The sequence below is a fragment of the Amborella trichopoda genome, chromosome 10, assembly GCF_054954075.1.
Source record: "Amborella trichopoda isolate Santa Cruz 75 chromosome 10, AtrichopodaSantaCruz75HAP2 v2.0, whole genome shotgun sequence".
Lineage (NCBI taxonomy): Eukaryota > Viridiplantae > Streptophyta > Magnoliopsida > Amborellales > Amborellaceae > Amborella > Amborella trichopoda.
The window spans coordinates 27,851,788-27,870,452 of record NC_142345.1 but is presented as its reverse complement, the minus strand read 5'-3'; the positions used below and the strand labels follow the sequence as shown (position 1 = coordinate 27,870,452).

At 35.6% G+C, this 18,665-nt stretch overlaps 1 protein-coding gene across 1 annotated transcript; it reads right to left on the bottom strand.

The window, feature by feature from the left end:
- Window positions 1-3,340: 3,340 nt before the first annotated feature.
- LOC148780105 (chitin elicitor receptor kinase 1-like) lies at window positions 3,341-18,390 on the bottom strand. The gene is made up of 6 exons (XM_088850549.1): window positions 18,181-18,390; window positions 11,283-11,405; window positions 6,559-6,648; window positions 5,137-5,230; window positions 3,568-3,659; window positions 3,341-3,436 (listed from the first exon to the last, which is right to left on the bottom strand). The coding sequence occupies exons 1-6, from the start codon at window positions 18,388-18,390 to the stop codon at window positions 3,341-3,343; spliced, it is 705 nt and encodes a 234-aa protein (XP_088706675.1).
- Between the last annotated feature and the right edge of the window lie 275 nt (window positions 18,391-18,665).

Below are 18,665 nucleotides of genomic sequence, written 5' to 3'. Positions count from 1 at the left end.
TATACTGGGTTTGCACTACACATGACCAGCCCACCTAAGTCTACTTTCTTTCATCTTATTGCCTATTGGTTCCACACCTAAATTCTCTAAGTCTACTTTTTCTCATCTTATTGCCCATTGGTTCCACACCTAAATTCTCCCGAGTAATACTATCCCTTCTTGTTTTACCACTCACCCATCTCAACATCTTCATCTCAACTACACTCATTTTATGGATATGTTGTTTCTTGACTTCCCAACATTCTACCCAATAAAACAAAGCTAGTCTCATTTGGTTAATTTACTCATAAATAATAAACTAAAGGGAAACTTTAGGGCGTATAATACAGATGGCGTAGAAAGGGAAGTAGAAGGCACAATCAATGATCAAAAAGTCATCCGCCTATCCACCTAAGCGGAATTTTGAAGAAAACACCTAAGCATTCTTAAGGCAAACACTATTAGGTGGCCAAAACAAGGCACCCTCCTAGGAGGTCGAAAAGGCAGGCAAAGGAGGCCGCCTAGGTGGCATGCATGAGTTTGGCAAAAAAAAATCGAAAGGGGGCAAAAACTGTCATTTTACCCCCTTAAAAGGGGGACCAAGGATTCAGGGGGCCATTCTTGCCCCAAAAAACAATTTTAGTGAACTTTAGAGTGAGAAACAACTTGTAAAACACTAGATTTGAAGATTTTTTGAGAGATCAAATTTTTTTTCGAAATCCTCGAATGGTCACATATTAAAGGATATTCATCCCCAATCTTTTTTAGGCTTATAGGGTTGTAAAAGAGGAGATTTGGGATTTCAAACATTTCGGTTTGGCCCGAAATCGAAGTCCACTTCAAGAAGGTTGGTATATTTCAATAGATTTCATTAATCTTTGTATTTTTTTGTGTAATGCTGTTATTATTTGCTTAATGCTGTTATTATTTGCTATCTGTATTTTTTCTTTGATACTTTGTGATATATGTTTGATATGTTATTGTCTATTGGAGTTATTATTTTATTAATTAGTATAATAATTGCTTAATTCTTAATTTCTTATTAAATAATGTATTTGTAATTTGTTTTTTCGATGTATGATTCATAAAACATAACTATTTTATTAGTTAATTTAATATTTGCTTAATGCTCATTAAATAATTGCATGTGTGATATTGTTTTTCGATTTTGTCTTCAAGCTCAACTAATCTTCGAGCCTCTGCTTTCTTAGTCACCACCTCTGCTATCTTCTATGCTGCTTCCACTTTTTCTTGGCAGCTTTATCTTCCTCATCTCAAGCTTCTTTCTCTCTCGTCTCAGCATCTGTTGCGCTCTTTCTTGCATAACTGCTCTAAGCTTGCAACCTTGATTGAAGGGGCCTCCTCGAGGATTGCTTGGGGAATAGTTGCAAAGAACACAATGTTCAAATCCCTAGGATTTCTCAATGGAAGTTGAAGAAAAACCTTGCTAAGAAATTATGAAGTTGCTCCAGAAGTGGTGGTTAAAAACCATAAGTTGTTTGTGGTTAGTGCAAAAGCAAAGGGAAAAATACATGAGATTAATAATAGTAGTCTGTAGCAGTTTCTCTTCATTGGGGGCCAGGATATTTTAGAGAAAGAGAGAGAATGGGGGATGTTCTAGACAACAGCGTTTTGGCATCACCACAATTAAAGTATCTTGGTTATTGTTGGTAAAGGTGAAAGCAAGGCCGACTACAAAAACTAGAAAGTGAATAGCTTACAAGGGCATTAAAACAAAATGATAGCATTAAAATAATATTAGTTTAGCCATTTAAATTATTAATAAATCAGTAGTCATAAATTTTCTAATATTATTTTTTTTAATTTTTAATTTTTTTATAAACTTAGAAAATCATTTTTTAATTATTAATCTTCCCCCGAATCAGCCAAAGCACATAATTGCTTCATTTTTCAGACTGAACCAAAGCAGGCCTCTAAGCGAATTTAACAACATTGGTAAAAGCAACTTAGAAAAGTGAAAGATACTTATCACTCAGATCTGGTCACATTCTCACACTTAAGCAAATTAAGGCAACACCACATTGAACGCATCAGAGCATCACCATGTTGCCATGGATCTTGATCCGTGTACATGGGATTCTAGCATGTCACTGAAGCACAATACTGTAGCACATTATTATAGTTTGAGGATTAAAAAAAAGGAAGAAAGGGGAAGATCATGATTTCTCTCTCTCTCTTTTTACCCTTTTTTTTGATTAAGGGAAGGGCTAAAAAAAATATGATGAAAGGAAAGGAGAAGAGAAAAAAAATAAAGAATTCAATAAAGAGAGGATTCAACAAACATAAACGATCAGCTCTGATAACATGTTAAAGAATATAGAGAGAAAAGAGAAAAGGAAAGAGAAGAAGAAGAGAGATATATGAGAAATATGAGAAGAAAGAAAGATATGAGGTTCAACCCACCCTCACACACCTCTCAGCCTTATATTTTATTTAAATTTATAATATGGACAAAACTGCATAAACAAATATAATTAGGACACTTAGGTCGAAAACTTACATAACAAAAGATTTTAACACGATGAAAGCAGCATGAGTGCATATATTAAGTATGCTACGGACTAGAATGGAATTTAGGGATATATTTAAAAAATCCACCATTTCTCCTCAACCATAGGTCGAATTGAGGTACTCCTTGGACTGTTGGAAAGGTTTTGAGATTTCCTATTGTTTGGGGACAAGGTTTTTGGTCAGTTAGGTTCTAAAATTCTTGCGCAAAAGTTGGGTGTCTATAGTAGTCAATAGATTTAAATTTGGTAAGCAAACAATCACAAATTTTGTGTTCTCCTTCAAATGGTGAAATATACTAAGTTAAATAGAGGCAAACAAACCCACAATTTGATAATATAGAATCACAAGATGAGAAAAATCAGCAAAGCCTTTATAGCCTTTTGAAATTTTATAATTTTCAAATTTTATTTGTCAAACAGACCCAAACAGCACAGTGAAGAATTTAAAACATCCTAAAATCTAGTTATCTAACAATTACAATCAAAGGTAACCAATCCATAAACAAAAGTGAAAAGGCCGATGCATGCAAATCATACAAATGTGATGTAAGTCTATGCATTTCTCCATAATTAACAGGTATAAGTAGACAGGCATGGTATGAATGCAAAATAATCTGCAGGAGCACAAATGCCTTAAAATCATTCCTAGGATAGAAGTCTTTGTTTTTATCCATAGTGAGCAGGCATAAAGGAAGAGTGTCTGCATGCAAAAATCCACGGGAGCACAAGTTCATACCCCTCCCCACTACAGGTTGACAACTAAGTGGTAAGCAATCATAACCCATTAAATAATTCAAGAGAAACCTATCAAAAATAGAGTACTTTGTATCTTACTCAGGAGGCATATATCCAAAGGTGCACACAAGGCGTGTTGGAAGTGAGGAACATCCAACTTCGGTTAGTTTCGTTAATCCAAAATCAGCAACCTGCAAGGGAGAAAACATTACGACAACATCAAGGAATCAAAGAGATCTTATTTCAGTCTTATAAATAGCTTTCCACGAAAGTTTTTGTCAATTAATATGTTGGCTGATTTGATATCTCTATGGATATATACAGGTACAGTGTGTTCGTGAATATATTCGAGACCTCTTGCTGAGTCTAGTGCAATTTGCAATCTAGCTGACCATGGCAGTGGCTCTCTTCTGTCTGCAAATGAAGTCCAATAATAGCAACAAAGACAATTACAACAGTTTATAGTTACAAAATCACTGATTTGAACTTAAAATGTAGTGTTGGATTAAGAAAATTGATCAATCAACCAGTCCAGAGAAGTCCTCACCTGATCCCCATAGATGTGGACTCATATTTCCATTTTATTTGAACTCATAAACAAGAAAAAGACAAGTCTCAGTGCAGAATCCTATCAAGCGAACCTACATCAGGTTGTTAAGAAAACAATTAGGTGGTTTTGATAAAACCAGTATATCCTCTAGGGAAAGAAAATCATAGGCAATACAGAACTTTCATTGACATGTCAAAGATAAAGAGACCAATCAGAAACCATGCATGATGTAATCAGTGTTGCATAGACAAGCCTACTTTTGCTGGGTCGTGTGTCGGCACATGTTGAAAAGATAAAGAGACCGATCAAAACCTATACATCTTATAGTACTTGTGAGTGTATAAAAACCAATTCTATAAACTTGGACTACAATGTAGACAAAATACAAGCCAATATACCTTTAAATTTTCAAATACACTTGATAAAACAACTTGCAAAAACAAATTATAGCAAGGTAACTGTAACTACAGTGAGTTATTGACTTCTAAAATCAATCAAAAGAGAGGATTCAACTCATTAAGGGTCCCTTATACATGAACAAAACAAGCCACAAAAAGAGATCATAAAACTACACATGTATAGTATGTATTTGAAAACTACTCAAACTTACAAAAAAAATTATACATCAATGAACTTATAAAAACTCATCACAACATAATCTCCATTACATCAACATACATATGCTCAAGTGTGTAATGCATCATGACCATGAGAAGCCAATCAGAGCTCTCGGGTGCTTGGTTTACGACCTTGGGTTTTAACTATGTGCCATTGGGTAACATACGATGGAATACCTCAAAATCGGGCCAATTTATCATATAACAAGGGGGAAGCCAAGCATCTACCTGATACACACTTACAACATAGCAGGATTTGTAGAGATCTAAAGATCCAATCAAGTGGGAAAATCGTGGGACAAAACCGGGCTCTTAAAACACAACCGGATCAATTGAGTTCACTGGTTCACAAAATTTCAGCGAAGTCTCCTCTTATAAAACCAACAATTTAAGGGGTCAAAAAAAAGATTTAAGTGACTGATATGATCATGAAAATCTCAGAAAAATATCAGCCAAAATTACTCTAAAATTCAAGGAAGAAAGCTCAAGGAAACTACGTCAAAATATGCATGGATGAAGCCCTTAACTATATGGGTCAAGAGAGATTAATGAGTTATAATTCTTTCATTTTTCAGTGATCTTTGAGTCTTTGTAAATTGAAATTTGTGGCTGCAACAGTGAGTAAGAGTTATGGAATCTTGTGTATGAAATTGTTGCTTGTAAAATTTAAAGTTGAGTATCAAGCTCAAGTGTTGAACAGAGAGCTCCCTAGACACTACATCACTTTCAATAAGATGCTGGAGTTCAAGGCCTTGAAAGGCCACAACTCCAACAGATTGAACACCGAAGTGATAGCCTGGGGAAAAATCCAAAGCCTCCTAGCAATTTGGTTCTAAAAGAAGTTTGACAACAAGCTTCAAAATGCTTCTCACCCCAACAACAATTTGGGTCCTATTGCAAGAAAGAAACCGGTGGGTGAAAGAAAATCATCATCACAACATTCAGGGGATACTAATGGAGACGATATGGAAAATTCGAAATAATGTCCCAAAAACAAAGATAATCCACTAAGGAATGAAAGCATTAGAATCATATCATCATTTGAGCCTCATCCCAACTATTTGGTGAAAGACATAAAATATATAAATTATGGGAAACACAAAATTTCAGTGGATTTGACAGTGAGTGATATCTAGAAAATGTGATGAGGTCATTGCGTATATAACGTCATAGAGAGGGACATGAAGTGAGGCGCATCATAAATGACACATAACACAAGGTCTTGCTCCTCATCTATTATATGTTTTCATAAAGTTAAGAAAACAGACGGTGTACCTACACAAATCCCCACTAGAATACCAGGCAAAAAAAAAAGATTATTTTACCTGAAAAAAATATTTTGAGATATCTTAGTGACATTATTTGCCTGGGGATCATAAGTACCAAAGAGGGGAAATAACTAGAATCCCATATAATAGAAAAGATTAAATGAGCGGAAAATACTGATCAGAAACTACTGGTAGTATCAAAGTACCCTTAACAATGTTACCATATCACTATCATAATGTGCATCAAGCTTCTCCCATCCTTCAAGATGGTAAATGGATATCCATCAAAAAGGCTTACTGACCAAGGTTACAATCTATAGTCCAAAATAAATTTCACTATTATTAGTAGCAACTTGGTCGCTGCTGTCAAATATATGATTCTCAGTAACTCTAGATGCTTCAAAAAGAATATGATTTGTTCGCTCATTATGACACTGAATTTGTAGTTAGATTCTTGTGGATATTTTGTGGCACATTCAAACATTGTCTTTTCATAACAATGAGATTTCTGCTTCAGGAATACAAAGCATTGTCCTTGACCTTTTTCCAGTAAGACAACCACACTCAACATAAGATCCAAACAAAAATACATTGGCAAAAATAAGAGCATGATGATTGCGTATATAAACAATCTGAAAGGAGTCCACATAGATCCTTCATAGACTAGCACCTATACAATAATCATACTGCAGTTGCCTACACATACACCCTTCTTAAGAAGTAAGGCCTTTCCATTTCACATGTTTTCCATGAAATACAAAAACAGTCTCAGGAAAAACAAACATCCAAATAAGTAAATCTCATTCAACAAGATTAGAAGCACAGGTTAAATAGACAATATGAAAGAATAATGCACATGAGTCGGAAGGGCTATTTACCAGGTTCAAGTGATGAACACGGGTCAAAACCTTCAATTCAGTTAGAAATTCTCCAGATACTTGCATATCCATCTTTTTAATCACTGCCCTCTGCACATTAGTAACATATCAGGAAATTGTAATTTCTACGGAGGCTGATTCATACATTGAACATCAAGAAAACTATCATTCAATAGAATCCAGACTATAATGAAGAAAAATGGAGGCATTGACCCACCATAAGAATAATTTAGTTTTAAATGGTGATCTAGTCAGTAATGGAACAGTACAAACAATTTAATGACGTACTAAGCAAAGTTTTTCCGAGACACGAAACAAGTCTGATCTTCCAAAATTTCCTCCATGCGGAACTTCCAAATCCTAGAAAGACTATAGGATCTACATTCCATATAGAAAGTGCATCGCTCTGATTATCTAATGTATGACTGATGAAGTCTATTCTAGGACCACAAGCATCCACCCACCTACCCCCACACACACACACACACATTCATAAAGTTCTATGCGCAGATTGATCACTTCCACAAAATGACTGGCTAGCGTAACATACTTTTCCATGGCTATTTACCTCCAAGGCTCTATAATTTTGCATGTTCATTATTCTTAAAGAAATTCATGGTAATTAACTTAAATTTCTGATTTTGAAGAAGAAACAAATGCATGATATTCAGATCGATATCCATAAATATCTAATTCAATAAACATTATCTTCATGTCACATACTGAAATTAGGGTTTCATTCAAGAATGACCCACACAACTTTTATGTTTTTCTTCATCGATTTTGTTTTAAACATTAATAAAAATCAGTAAACATTATGTGAAAATCATGAAGGATTTCAAAAACACTATATCCAAAGTACGGTAGTGGTGCAACCTTCATAGTTTATATCATAAACCAAGGCAACAAGTCTTAATGAAAGATAAGAGGGAGAGAAGGCAGCAGCTCAGTTGATACATGACCAAGTGTGGAGATTACACCTCTTTAATTGCTTTTTATGTGTTGAGTGACAGTGGTACAACCGTTACATGTTATTAGCATTATTATAACTCATCTTGTTTAAGGACATCTGAACAAGCAAGTGGAAGACCACACCTTAATCTCTCTGAGCAAGTAGCATAGGAATTGCTCCAGTTACAATCAGAATGGTCTAGACTCTAAAGAATCCACAACCTAACCCAAGCAACTACTATGTTATTCATCTGTCTCCATCTCACACAAAGAATCAAATTAATGGCTTGTCTCTGATGTATAAACAACATTTGACATAGCTGACAAAGATCAGACACCAACAATGTTGGGAAACAGTTAAACACTTCAGGTGCAGTTTCCCACATGCCAAGGAGACACTTGCCCAAGCATAGAATGGGAAATATTAAAATGGTGACTATCTTGATTGTATACATTGTCCCGTAGGACACAAAAGGAAAGGAAGAAGATACAAGATTTGTAGAATCATACATCAACATGGAAAGAGACACTGAACATAATCTTTATTACTGAAGAGAACAATTCTCTCACTTTACAGAACGATAAGTGTCAACTTTGAAAGAACTGCATAGTTCAATAGATCCGCAACTCTTCCGCAAGAAACACATTTGTCTGTGCTAGTATGGGTTAAGACTTCTGATTGCGGAATGTCCACCAGTCGTACTCGAATTCTTTCACATTCTTATGCCGTATGAGTTAACTGCAATCACCATTGAGGTCTACAATAGACTGGTCATTGAAACCAATTTAGATAAGCCTTATAATTGGGTATTTCTGGGAAATTACGCAGTCTCCATTGAAGGTACAACAGAAAATAGGAAATATCAAAATTGTCAGCAGCGAACCATTTCCATCAAGATTGAATTATGTCTCTGTAATCTAGTGTCACACTTGTCATTATATTGCGTGGTAATCTAACTCAAAAACTGTTGTAATATGAAAGCTGAAATATTGAGGCATCTTGCTTCACAGCTTTAGTACTGAAAACATAAATCCATTTAAATATAGATAAGCCTCATAATTGGGTATTTCTGGGAAATTAAGCAGTCTACATGAAGATACAACAGAAATAGGAAATAGGAAATTTTCAACAGAGACCAATTTCCATCAAGATTGAAATTATGTCTTTGTTAATCTAGTGTCACACTTGTCAATATATTGCATGGTAATCTAACTCAAAAATTGTTGTAATATGAAATCTAAAATATTGAGGCATCTTTCTTCACAGGTTTAGTACTGAGGACATACATCCATTATATTCTTTGACTATCTAAATGAGAAACCACATGACTTTTTAAATGAGAAACCACATCAATAAATAGCAAATTTATTATCTTCACAAAGTGTTGGAATTATGTCCTTTCAAGGCCCTAAATTATTTCATTTTCATTAGCTCTTTACTTGAGCGGGAGTATAAAAGTGACATGACTCTAGGATCTTAGTGCATTAGGACCAAGAGTCATGGAACTCCGATTCAGTCATGAGGAGGATTGGTCGATATAAGGCACAGAGAGAGTTGAGGGTCACCTCTAAGTCAGGGTAGGTTGCTATGATATGTTTAATATGTGCCTCATGACTATGTGATAGGCCAGGACAATTTGATGTTCATACCAGTGTGATGACTGAAATTCCTGTATCGGAAGATTGGGCCAACAGAGGGCATTGGCCTAAATCCCTAACTCTTAGAACCTCCTTGTGGCATGTGCATATATAATTGCAATTCTTACGAAGCCTGCTCTTCCAAAGATCCACTGGATAGAGCTATGCACATGTACCAAGAGAGGAACCCCTGCACCTTGTTTTGTGTGCATGTCCTCTAGGGGGTGCACCTAAAATCCATGTAACCTTGGCGATTTAGAATCGCACATCGACTTGACTTTGATATACTACCAATGGGGTGTCCACATGCCAACCCCATGGGGCCCCATGCTCCCCCATGTGGAGATGATGTGGAGATGACATCAAGCCCATGGGGGACCCCCTTGCCATTTTATTTAATGTTATTTTATGTTGTTTTACCATGTATTTTAATTTTCCATTAAATGCTGGATTTTGGAAAATTATTTTTTGGCACATGTTACATGCCTAAAGCAAGTGGATTAGTGCACATGTGCGTGACATTTTAGAACTGGTATAGGGTTATTAATTCTAACCCTAAGGGCACATGGTCATTGTGCACATAACCACATGCCTTTTGTGGCATGTTATCATTGATCCCACATGCTCATGAAAAATGGAGCGAATTTTGAAATCTTCTTTTTGTTGGGATTTTGGTCAAAAGACCATAAGGGCATACCCTCCATCATGGTTTTATTGTTTAATAAAATATTTAGAGAATAGGCATTTTGATAACAATGGAAATTGGAGTGAACTAAAGGGAGGACAAGGGTCTTAAATCCATCCACACATTAAGATGGTTGATGGTGGATGGTGGGTTAGGATCATACCTCTCTTTGTAGCCTTTGGTAGATCATTTTTACACATGAATTTCTCTCACTAAAACCTCCTCTCCAAAGAGGCACGTCCTACTCTCTCTCCTCTCTCTCAAATTTGGCATGCCTAAGCTCTCTCTCTCTCTCTCTCTAAACTTCATCTTTAACCTTTGAAAGACAGCAGCCCCCTTTAAGGAGAATTCGAACTCCATTAATGGTAATCAATGGTTTATAGCTCATTCCATGGATCAACAAGTCAAGTGACCTTCATCAATCGAGTAAGGCTTTTCAATCTCGACCATTAAGATCATCTATTCTCTATTGTAATTCTGCAATTACAGCAGCATTACAATCTCTTTTGTTGATCATCTTTTAGTCATTTGATTCTTCTTTTGTTCTCACTTAATCCATGTTCAAATATGCTTCCTCCATGTGTGAATTGAGCTAGTTTTTTTTGAGCATTCCTGATTGAATTTTTGAACTTTTTATTGACTGATTTTTTTGAGCTTTCTAACTCACATCTCACTTAGATCACGTCATTACTACCTTGAATTGCCTGATTTTCTAAGCGAGATTATGCCGAATTTCTAAGTGACATTTTGTGAAGAAACTAGATCCGGTTTTGTATTCTAAAGCCTTGGATCACTCGCATATTTTTCTCACTTGCAAGATATTCAAATTTATGCAAAAACCTTCCAATGATTGATGAATTTATCAGTAGATGCTGGGCTTCCCATTCTTAAATAATGAATTGGCTAGGAATTTGAATGATGTCATCGCATGTCACCCATCGGTACATAGTTAAGACCCAAAGTAGTAAACCTGGTAGCCGAGAGTTCTATATGGCTTCCCATGGTCCTAATACACACTACACTTAAGCAATCACATGTATATGTAATTGAGATCTTGATTTGATGTATTTTCATGTGTCAATTGATGTATAATTTTGCATTATAAGATTGAGTGTACTCTTGTGTTCTATATTTGTGGATAGACTAGTTGATATATATAAGGGACCTAAATATCGTTGTATCCTCACTTTTAAAGTGTATTTTGAAGCCATTATGTCACTGTGGTAGTAGCAACCTTGCTGTAATTTCGATTCAAGGGTTGTAATTCAAGTGTATTGTTGAAATTTTGAAGTTGTATTGAGTAGTCTTTGTATACATTGTACTCCCTTGTATGTATTTTGGTTCCTTATACACTCACACAAAGACTATACGTAGTTCATACAAAAGGTACTGAAAATCATAATAGGATGATGCACAGACCTCTCCTCTAAGCTCCGCATAATAAACAGACCAAAGCCACCTTCACCAATTTTAGTAACCATGCATTTGTAGCTGAAGCCAGCTCCTCATAAGAGAACTCTACTGACTTGTCCATGGTAAGGCCAGTGAGCTCAGGGGGGCACCCCACCAACAACTGTAACCGATTCAGTACTTTTATCGTAAGCATTCAATGAACCTGCTATCACACAAACTTTCGTCACTAAGACATGTTCTAATGTCATAACATCTCACAACCTTGGCGCCTAAAGAAACTATATAAGAATATAAATAATAAAAAATAATTTAATTATTAGAATCATGAAAATATCAAATAGTACTACTACTTTTCTCATGATAAAATAAGAAAGAGGGTTTACACAAGAATAGCTTGGCATCAGTTCATCATAACCATAAGAACTAATTCACCCAAAATAATTGATAACAGTTGGTCAAAGCACACAATCTGCATTAGAATTCCTCAAATAGACAAATGGCAATACTTAATGCATTTGTGCAAGACATGTTCCTCACAATTTATGCAAAGCATTGGAAGAAAAAAATAAGAGGAAACATAAAAAATCAACAAACATGGACGCCAAACCAACTCAAAAGTTCTATTAACCAGTACATTTTAACATAATTGTTTAATAGATGTGCATAGAGCCTTCAACCTAACTGTTCAGACAATTTCTGGGAAAACATGTACAACTAATTTTAGAATGGTTCTCCATAAAGCTACAAGCTTAATGCTATGCCTTGTGGGTAAAGGGGTGGTCTGGCATGCCAGATGACTCGCTTATTCAGATACCATGGATAGCCCCTGACTAATTGATCAACATAGCAAGGGGATTCAGTTACTCAGTCCAACTATTTGAAGGACATTGTTATGACGTAATGGACCACTTCTATAACTAGTGTACAAGGAAATATTTTAGTAGGACAATTGAAATGCATAAGATACATATTTGAACCATATAAACTCATTGGCCACTTATCTCCAAGATAGCCCAAATTATCTCAAACTGCAAGTCATCGATGACCTTGGTTTTGAAAATAACTATCCTAAGTGAAGTCCCTTAAAGAAGTCCGCAATGCACATTCGCCCCATTTTGCTCTTGAAACACTTCCTCACACACCTCAATGGAGGAAATACACTAAGCCTGCTTCTTAACAGATGAGTTATCCACCCTACTATTTCCCACCTATTGTATGCTGACAACACCTTAATCTTATGTGGTACTGCCCCAATCCAATTGAACGTCTGGATTTTTCTGAGAACCTTTGAAATTTCCACAAGGATGAATGTTAATATGACCAAAATTAAGATATTGGAAGTTCAGATGGAGAACTCCAAAATCAGTCTACTTGTCGATAACCTTGGTTGTAGGACTGATAACTTCCCAACTAACTATCTTGGACTTCCCAGACTTAGAAAACATTTTTGGAACAAGGTTTTGGTGAAGTTTAACAAGAAGATAGCCAAGTGGAAGGGCAGGGTCCTTTCTCTCAAGTGTAGAATGACTCTCAACAAGGCCACTTTGGCTAACATTCCTATCTACAGATGTCCCTCTCCTAAATTCCCTCTTCTATGCCCCTGCAATTGGAAAAGCTCATGAGAAATTTATCTCAGGTTAGGGCCAGTGAGGGTTATAAATTTAAGCTAGATGCTTGGGAAAAATTGTAGGACTAAAAGGCTAGGAGGTTTAGCGATCAGAGAATCAAAGAGAATAATTAGCCTCACTGGGCAACTAATGGTGGAAATTCGCAAGTCCTAATGACATCCTTCAGAAGTAGGTGATCCAAGCCAAGTATGGTACGGGAGACAATGGTTGGTTTCCCAATACTCTTAGATACAGAACCTCCATAGCCTGAACAGTATCGCCATGTGCAAGACGGCTTTTAAGAATAACATTAGATTTAAGGTTGGTAATGGGGAACGACTCAAATTTTGGAAAGAGTTGAATGGGAGTAGAGCCCTTGGAAATCTGTTGTTCCTCCCATATGCTATTGCCTCTTCTATGTAGCGAAATGGAAATCCTTCAATTGTTTGGACCCTCATCTTTAGGTGGAACCTTTCCAATTATGGACCCTATCATCTCAACTCTCTCCTTCAATCCTTGTGTCATGTCTTCTTTCCCCTCACAGGCAAGGACACTCTAATTTAGTCTCCTTCCCCCCAAGTAAATTTGATGCCTCCTTCTATTCTATTCTTACCCCCACTACAGAGTCCCTCTCCTTCTAAAATAGGTTCATAGTTACCAAATCTCTCACCGAAGGTCACGATCCCTATTTTGAACCTTGATTCGGCAATTCCGACAAGGAATCTTCACGAAACTCGTTTTCGTGAAGTCTATAATCTTGATTCCTTATTTTAAGAATCTCGATTCCCATACTTATAAAATCTCATTTTCAATATTTACTGATTTTTAATTCTGCAATTGGTTAATCTCGATTTTACACTTATTAACTCTAGTTGGTTTTCACATTTACCGGAATTCTACCACTCCTCCCCCCACGTTTCTTTTCTTTTTGCTTGTTTCTGAGAAGTGATGGTTAGAAGTTTTCAAGGCATCAAAGTACTTGAGCTAGACACCCAATCTCAAGCTACAAGGTATAGTCATCTTTTTTGGCATGAAATAACCAATAGAAACCAAAATGGTGGCCCTCTTTCTTTACTTAATTCTTCAAAATATGCATGGTATTGATCCAAAGGGAAGACTGCAACTCCAAGATGTTAGAAATAATGTAAACGTGCATGTGTGACATGTCGGTCAATGAATGGCATTGAGACATGTATCGTTTCCCTCTTGGTTCCCTCTCAATTCCAAAGATGTCGAAATCTCGACTCCATAAATGAAGGAATTTTGATTCCATATTAGTCATTTATATCTAGGTCGGAAACTATTCCAAAGAACCAAGAATCTAAATTCTATCTATGTAGGGATCTTGATTCTATTTTAGTCTAATCTTGATTCTTAAACATAAGAATCTCATCCCCCACGTACGGACGTCGATATCAAAAACAAGAATGTTCCAGGCGGCGATTCTGCTCTTCCGATTCCTAAATTGATTTGGTTTCTTAATCGCTTCACGTACCTATGAATAGGATATGGTTGTTTGCTGCTGTACCACACAAGGTCCAAGATTTTGTGTGGTTCTTTCGTGATGGAAGCTACTCCCCATTGACAAACTCAAAAAAGGGGGCGTGTCAATGCCAAATCGATGTACTCTATGTCAAGAAAAGGAATTTGTCTCCCACTTGTTTCTTCATTGTCAAGTAACATACTCTCTCTAGTCGTATTCCCTCCAAATTTTTAGCCTTCAATGGGCTACCCCTCCTTCCATACCACAGCTGTTTTTGGCTTTCATGTTCCCCCCTTTCTTAAAAGTGTTAGGAATTTGTGGATCATAAGAGTCTTCACCCTCTTTTGGGCAATTTGGAAGGAAAGGAATGCAAGAATCCTTCTTAGTACATCAAGACAGTTGCATTCTCTCAGAGATTCCTTACTCTCAGACATTTACTTTTGGGCTACAACATAATTCCAGCATATTGTAATATTACAATCTCCCATGCCCTTTAATGATTAGGAGACTTTATTGTCTTGGCCAATATCTCACCTAGACTTAGCAGTGTCGGTTCCTCCTCCCCCAGGTTTCTTCAAACTCGATATTGATGGCTCCTCCCTAGGTCACCGAGTCCCTCAGGTTATGGTGTCACCTTAGCAAATTCCAATGGAGTTTTCATCTCTTTCTCAGGCTCCATAAGTGTCACCAACTCCACTAAGGCTAAAGCAGTGGCTGTACTTAAAGGCATAGAGAGAGCCATTCATCTAGTATCCCAACACTATGGTCTTTCAGTTGAGGCTGATCCAAGAAATGTCATAGCCTGGGCATTCAGCCCCTTTGGAGGCTATCATGTATTTACTTTAGATAGACTGGCTGAAGAAGAAGCTCAAGAATTCGTAAGAATAAATGTCAACCCCATATGACTTCTTTCTCTCTATGTCTTTCCACATAATATACCATCATTCCTCTCTCTCTCTCTCTCTCTCTCTCTCTCTCTCACACACACACACACACACAAAATTTCAATCCTTTTGTCTCTCTCTCCTAGCCTACAAATCCTTTGCTCTTTTCCTTTTCTCTTACCCTTACCACTACCAAAGAAAAAAGAAGGAAAAATAGATAAGAAAAAAAAGAACAAAAACAAAATATAAAAGGGGAAATAGAAGACACATAAATTTAAGTTGTTATATAGGATATTCAGGGAATAGAAGACACAAAAATTTTACTCTTTCTTTCTTTTTCCCCTCCTTTACAATTACTTTACTTTTTCATGTTTTCTCTAATTGTATTGATGTATCTTCTTCATGTATCTTCTCTTTCCCTCTTTTCACTTCTCTTTGCTCTCATGTTCTTCCTTTCATTTCTTTACATTGTCACTAACTCATACTTTACCACTACCTCATTTCTCTCTCTTCTATTCTTCTCCCAGTTCTTTTTCCTTTATTTTTTATTTTTTTTGGGGAGTACAAACATGTAATCCTTTCCTCAAAAAACAAGTAGAGTGATGATATACATACATATATATATATATATATATATATATATATATATATATATATATATATATATATATATATAGAGGAATATGTTTTAATAGGGCTGCAGCCCAATCAAAGAAAGTAAAGCATCACTTTAACATTCATCGAGAATTGCAATTCTGACATCTAAAAAACCTTAAAATCGATCTTCACAGTTTTGACCATTATGATTGCGAAAAAAAATTAGGATTTTAAACCCTAAAAATAATGCATATTCTAATACATTATCTAGACATTCCATTTCACCTTAAAAATAAGTGTTAATAGATCCACAAGATCTGTACTATTTTTTTAGCTTCAAATTTCACAATCGGTATTGGACATTGATTTTGGAGCAATCATGGGAATTTCTGATGCCCAAAGTGCTTTCCAAACAAGGATTCACGGTGAGCTTTACTTTGTTTTCATAAAGCTTAGGCCTTATATAAATTGTATCCATATATGTACTTTGTGTGTGTAATGAAAATATGAGATGTGTATAAAAATATATAGGCGATTTAACTATGAATCTTCATGACGAGACCTTGTAGTTTACCTTTTTTGTGGATGACATCATTTTGATTGATGAGACTATTAACGCAAAGTTAGAACCTCAAAAGTTTGCTTTAGAATCTAAAGTTCTAAAATTAATCAGAATAAGAACATATATAGAATGCAAGTTTTGTAATAATTGGAGTAGAAACAAGAAATTAGTTAAGATTAATGACCATGAAGCAATTAAAATATATTATTTTTGATATCTAGGGTCGATTCTCCTTAAAAAATGGGAGATTGAGGAAGATGTTGCTCATAAAATTAGAGTCGGGTGGAGGACATGGGAATATGTTTTTGGAGTCTTATGTGATCGTCCCATACCAATGAAACTGAAGATGAAGTTCTAGGGACGGTTATAACACCAGTCATGTTTTTCGGACAAAATATTGGGCAGTCAAAAAACAACATAATATCCATACAATAAGGGCGTGTTTGATAACAGGAAGTTAGAAGAAGAAGAAGGAACTTTACCTATTACTGTTCATGTTATGTGTTTGATAATTTGATAACTCCCCTTTACTGTTGAAGTTCCCACCCTTTTAGGCTTGAGTAAAGTTCCATGGTAAATCATGGAACTTGAAAAGGGAACTTTTTATTTTGTCATATATATATATATATATATATATATATAATATTTTATTTATAAAATATATATTTATAATATTATATAATAAAAATATATACAATATATAATATAATATAATATATTATATTATAATATATATAATATTATAAATTTATAATATATTATTATAATATATTATATATAATAAAAGGAAAATGACCTTGTGAGACCCTCTCACATTCATGTGTATAGGACTTCAAAAGATCACCATTAAATTTGACACAAATCTCTAAAAAAGTCAAATCCCATACCCATATGATCATTTTTCTAGAGATTTGTGCCAAATTTAATAGTGATCCTTTAGGGTCCTACACACATGGGTGTGGGAGGGTCTCATAGGATCATTACTCATAATAAAAATATATTATAATATATTATATTATTTTATATAATATAATATAATTATATATATATATATATATATATATATATTAAAAATAAATATAAAATACTGTACATCATATATTATAACATGTTATAAATATTATATATTTCTATTTAAATTATTATCTAAGTAAATATAAATAAAAATATTTACCATATATCTTAGGAGTTATCAAACACAGCAACTATGAACTTCTTAACTTCACAAGGAGGTTATCAAACACAGAAACCATTAACTTTTAATTTATAGTTCTTAGTAACTTCCAATTTTCAGTTCATGTTCTTGCTTCCTGTTATCAGACACACCCTAAGTGTAGTTGAGATGAACGAGTGGCAAAACAAGGAATGATATAATAATACATTCGAGTGAACTCAATGATAGCTCCAATAGGGGATAAAATGAGGGAAAGAAGATTTTGGTAAACCATCGACCTACACCAGCACTGATTAAGAGGGTTGATTAAATTCAAGCGGAGTGATCTACAAAAAAAGCTAAGGGAAAGGACATAGATGGAAGTAATAAGAAAAGATATGGTGGGTCTGACTGAGAGTATGGTCCGTGATCGAGAGGAATGGCGCAACAAGACTAATGTAACCTGAGAGTATGGCCCATGATCGAGAGGAATGGCACAGCAAGACTAGTGTAACCTGATGATGATGAAAATTAAATTACCAAGTAGAGCAATGAAAATCACCACCATGAGAACAAAATAACAAAGCCCATAAATAATAATTAATTAATTAAATGACTGAAAATAATGATTCCAGAAGGTTCCATTAACCACATCAGCAAGCAAGAAAAGATGCTTGGAAGGATCATCAGGCGATAGTTGGGTAGAGAGAGAATGAAGCTTTTCCTGACTTCTGGAGCACCCAACAATGGTGTGGCCCCTTTTGGCCATTTCTAGAGCGAGAGCGCGCCCGAGCCCTCTGCTAATGCCCGTTATCAGCAACACCTTTGCTGACATGCCGGAGTTCAACGTGTTCACCATCTTATTATGGCCTGCGAGGGAGAGATTGGGTTGTGTTCTTAGTTATTGAAAAGGCGGGGGGGAGAGAGAGATTGGGTTTTGTTCTCAGCAATCAAAAATGTCAGATAAAGAAGGGAATGGGTTTTATTCCCAGTTGCCAGAAAATGAGAGAGAGAGGAGCCAGAGAGACTGATGGGTGCAGCTGCAAGAGTGAGACGAGTGCATGATCATCTCGACCTCAAAATGCATAGACATGAGTAAAAAAAAAGATTATAAGTTTTGGAAATAATATATAT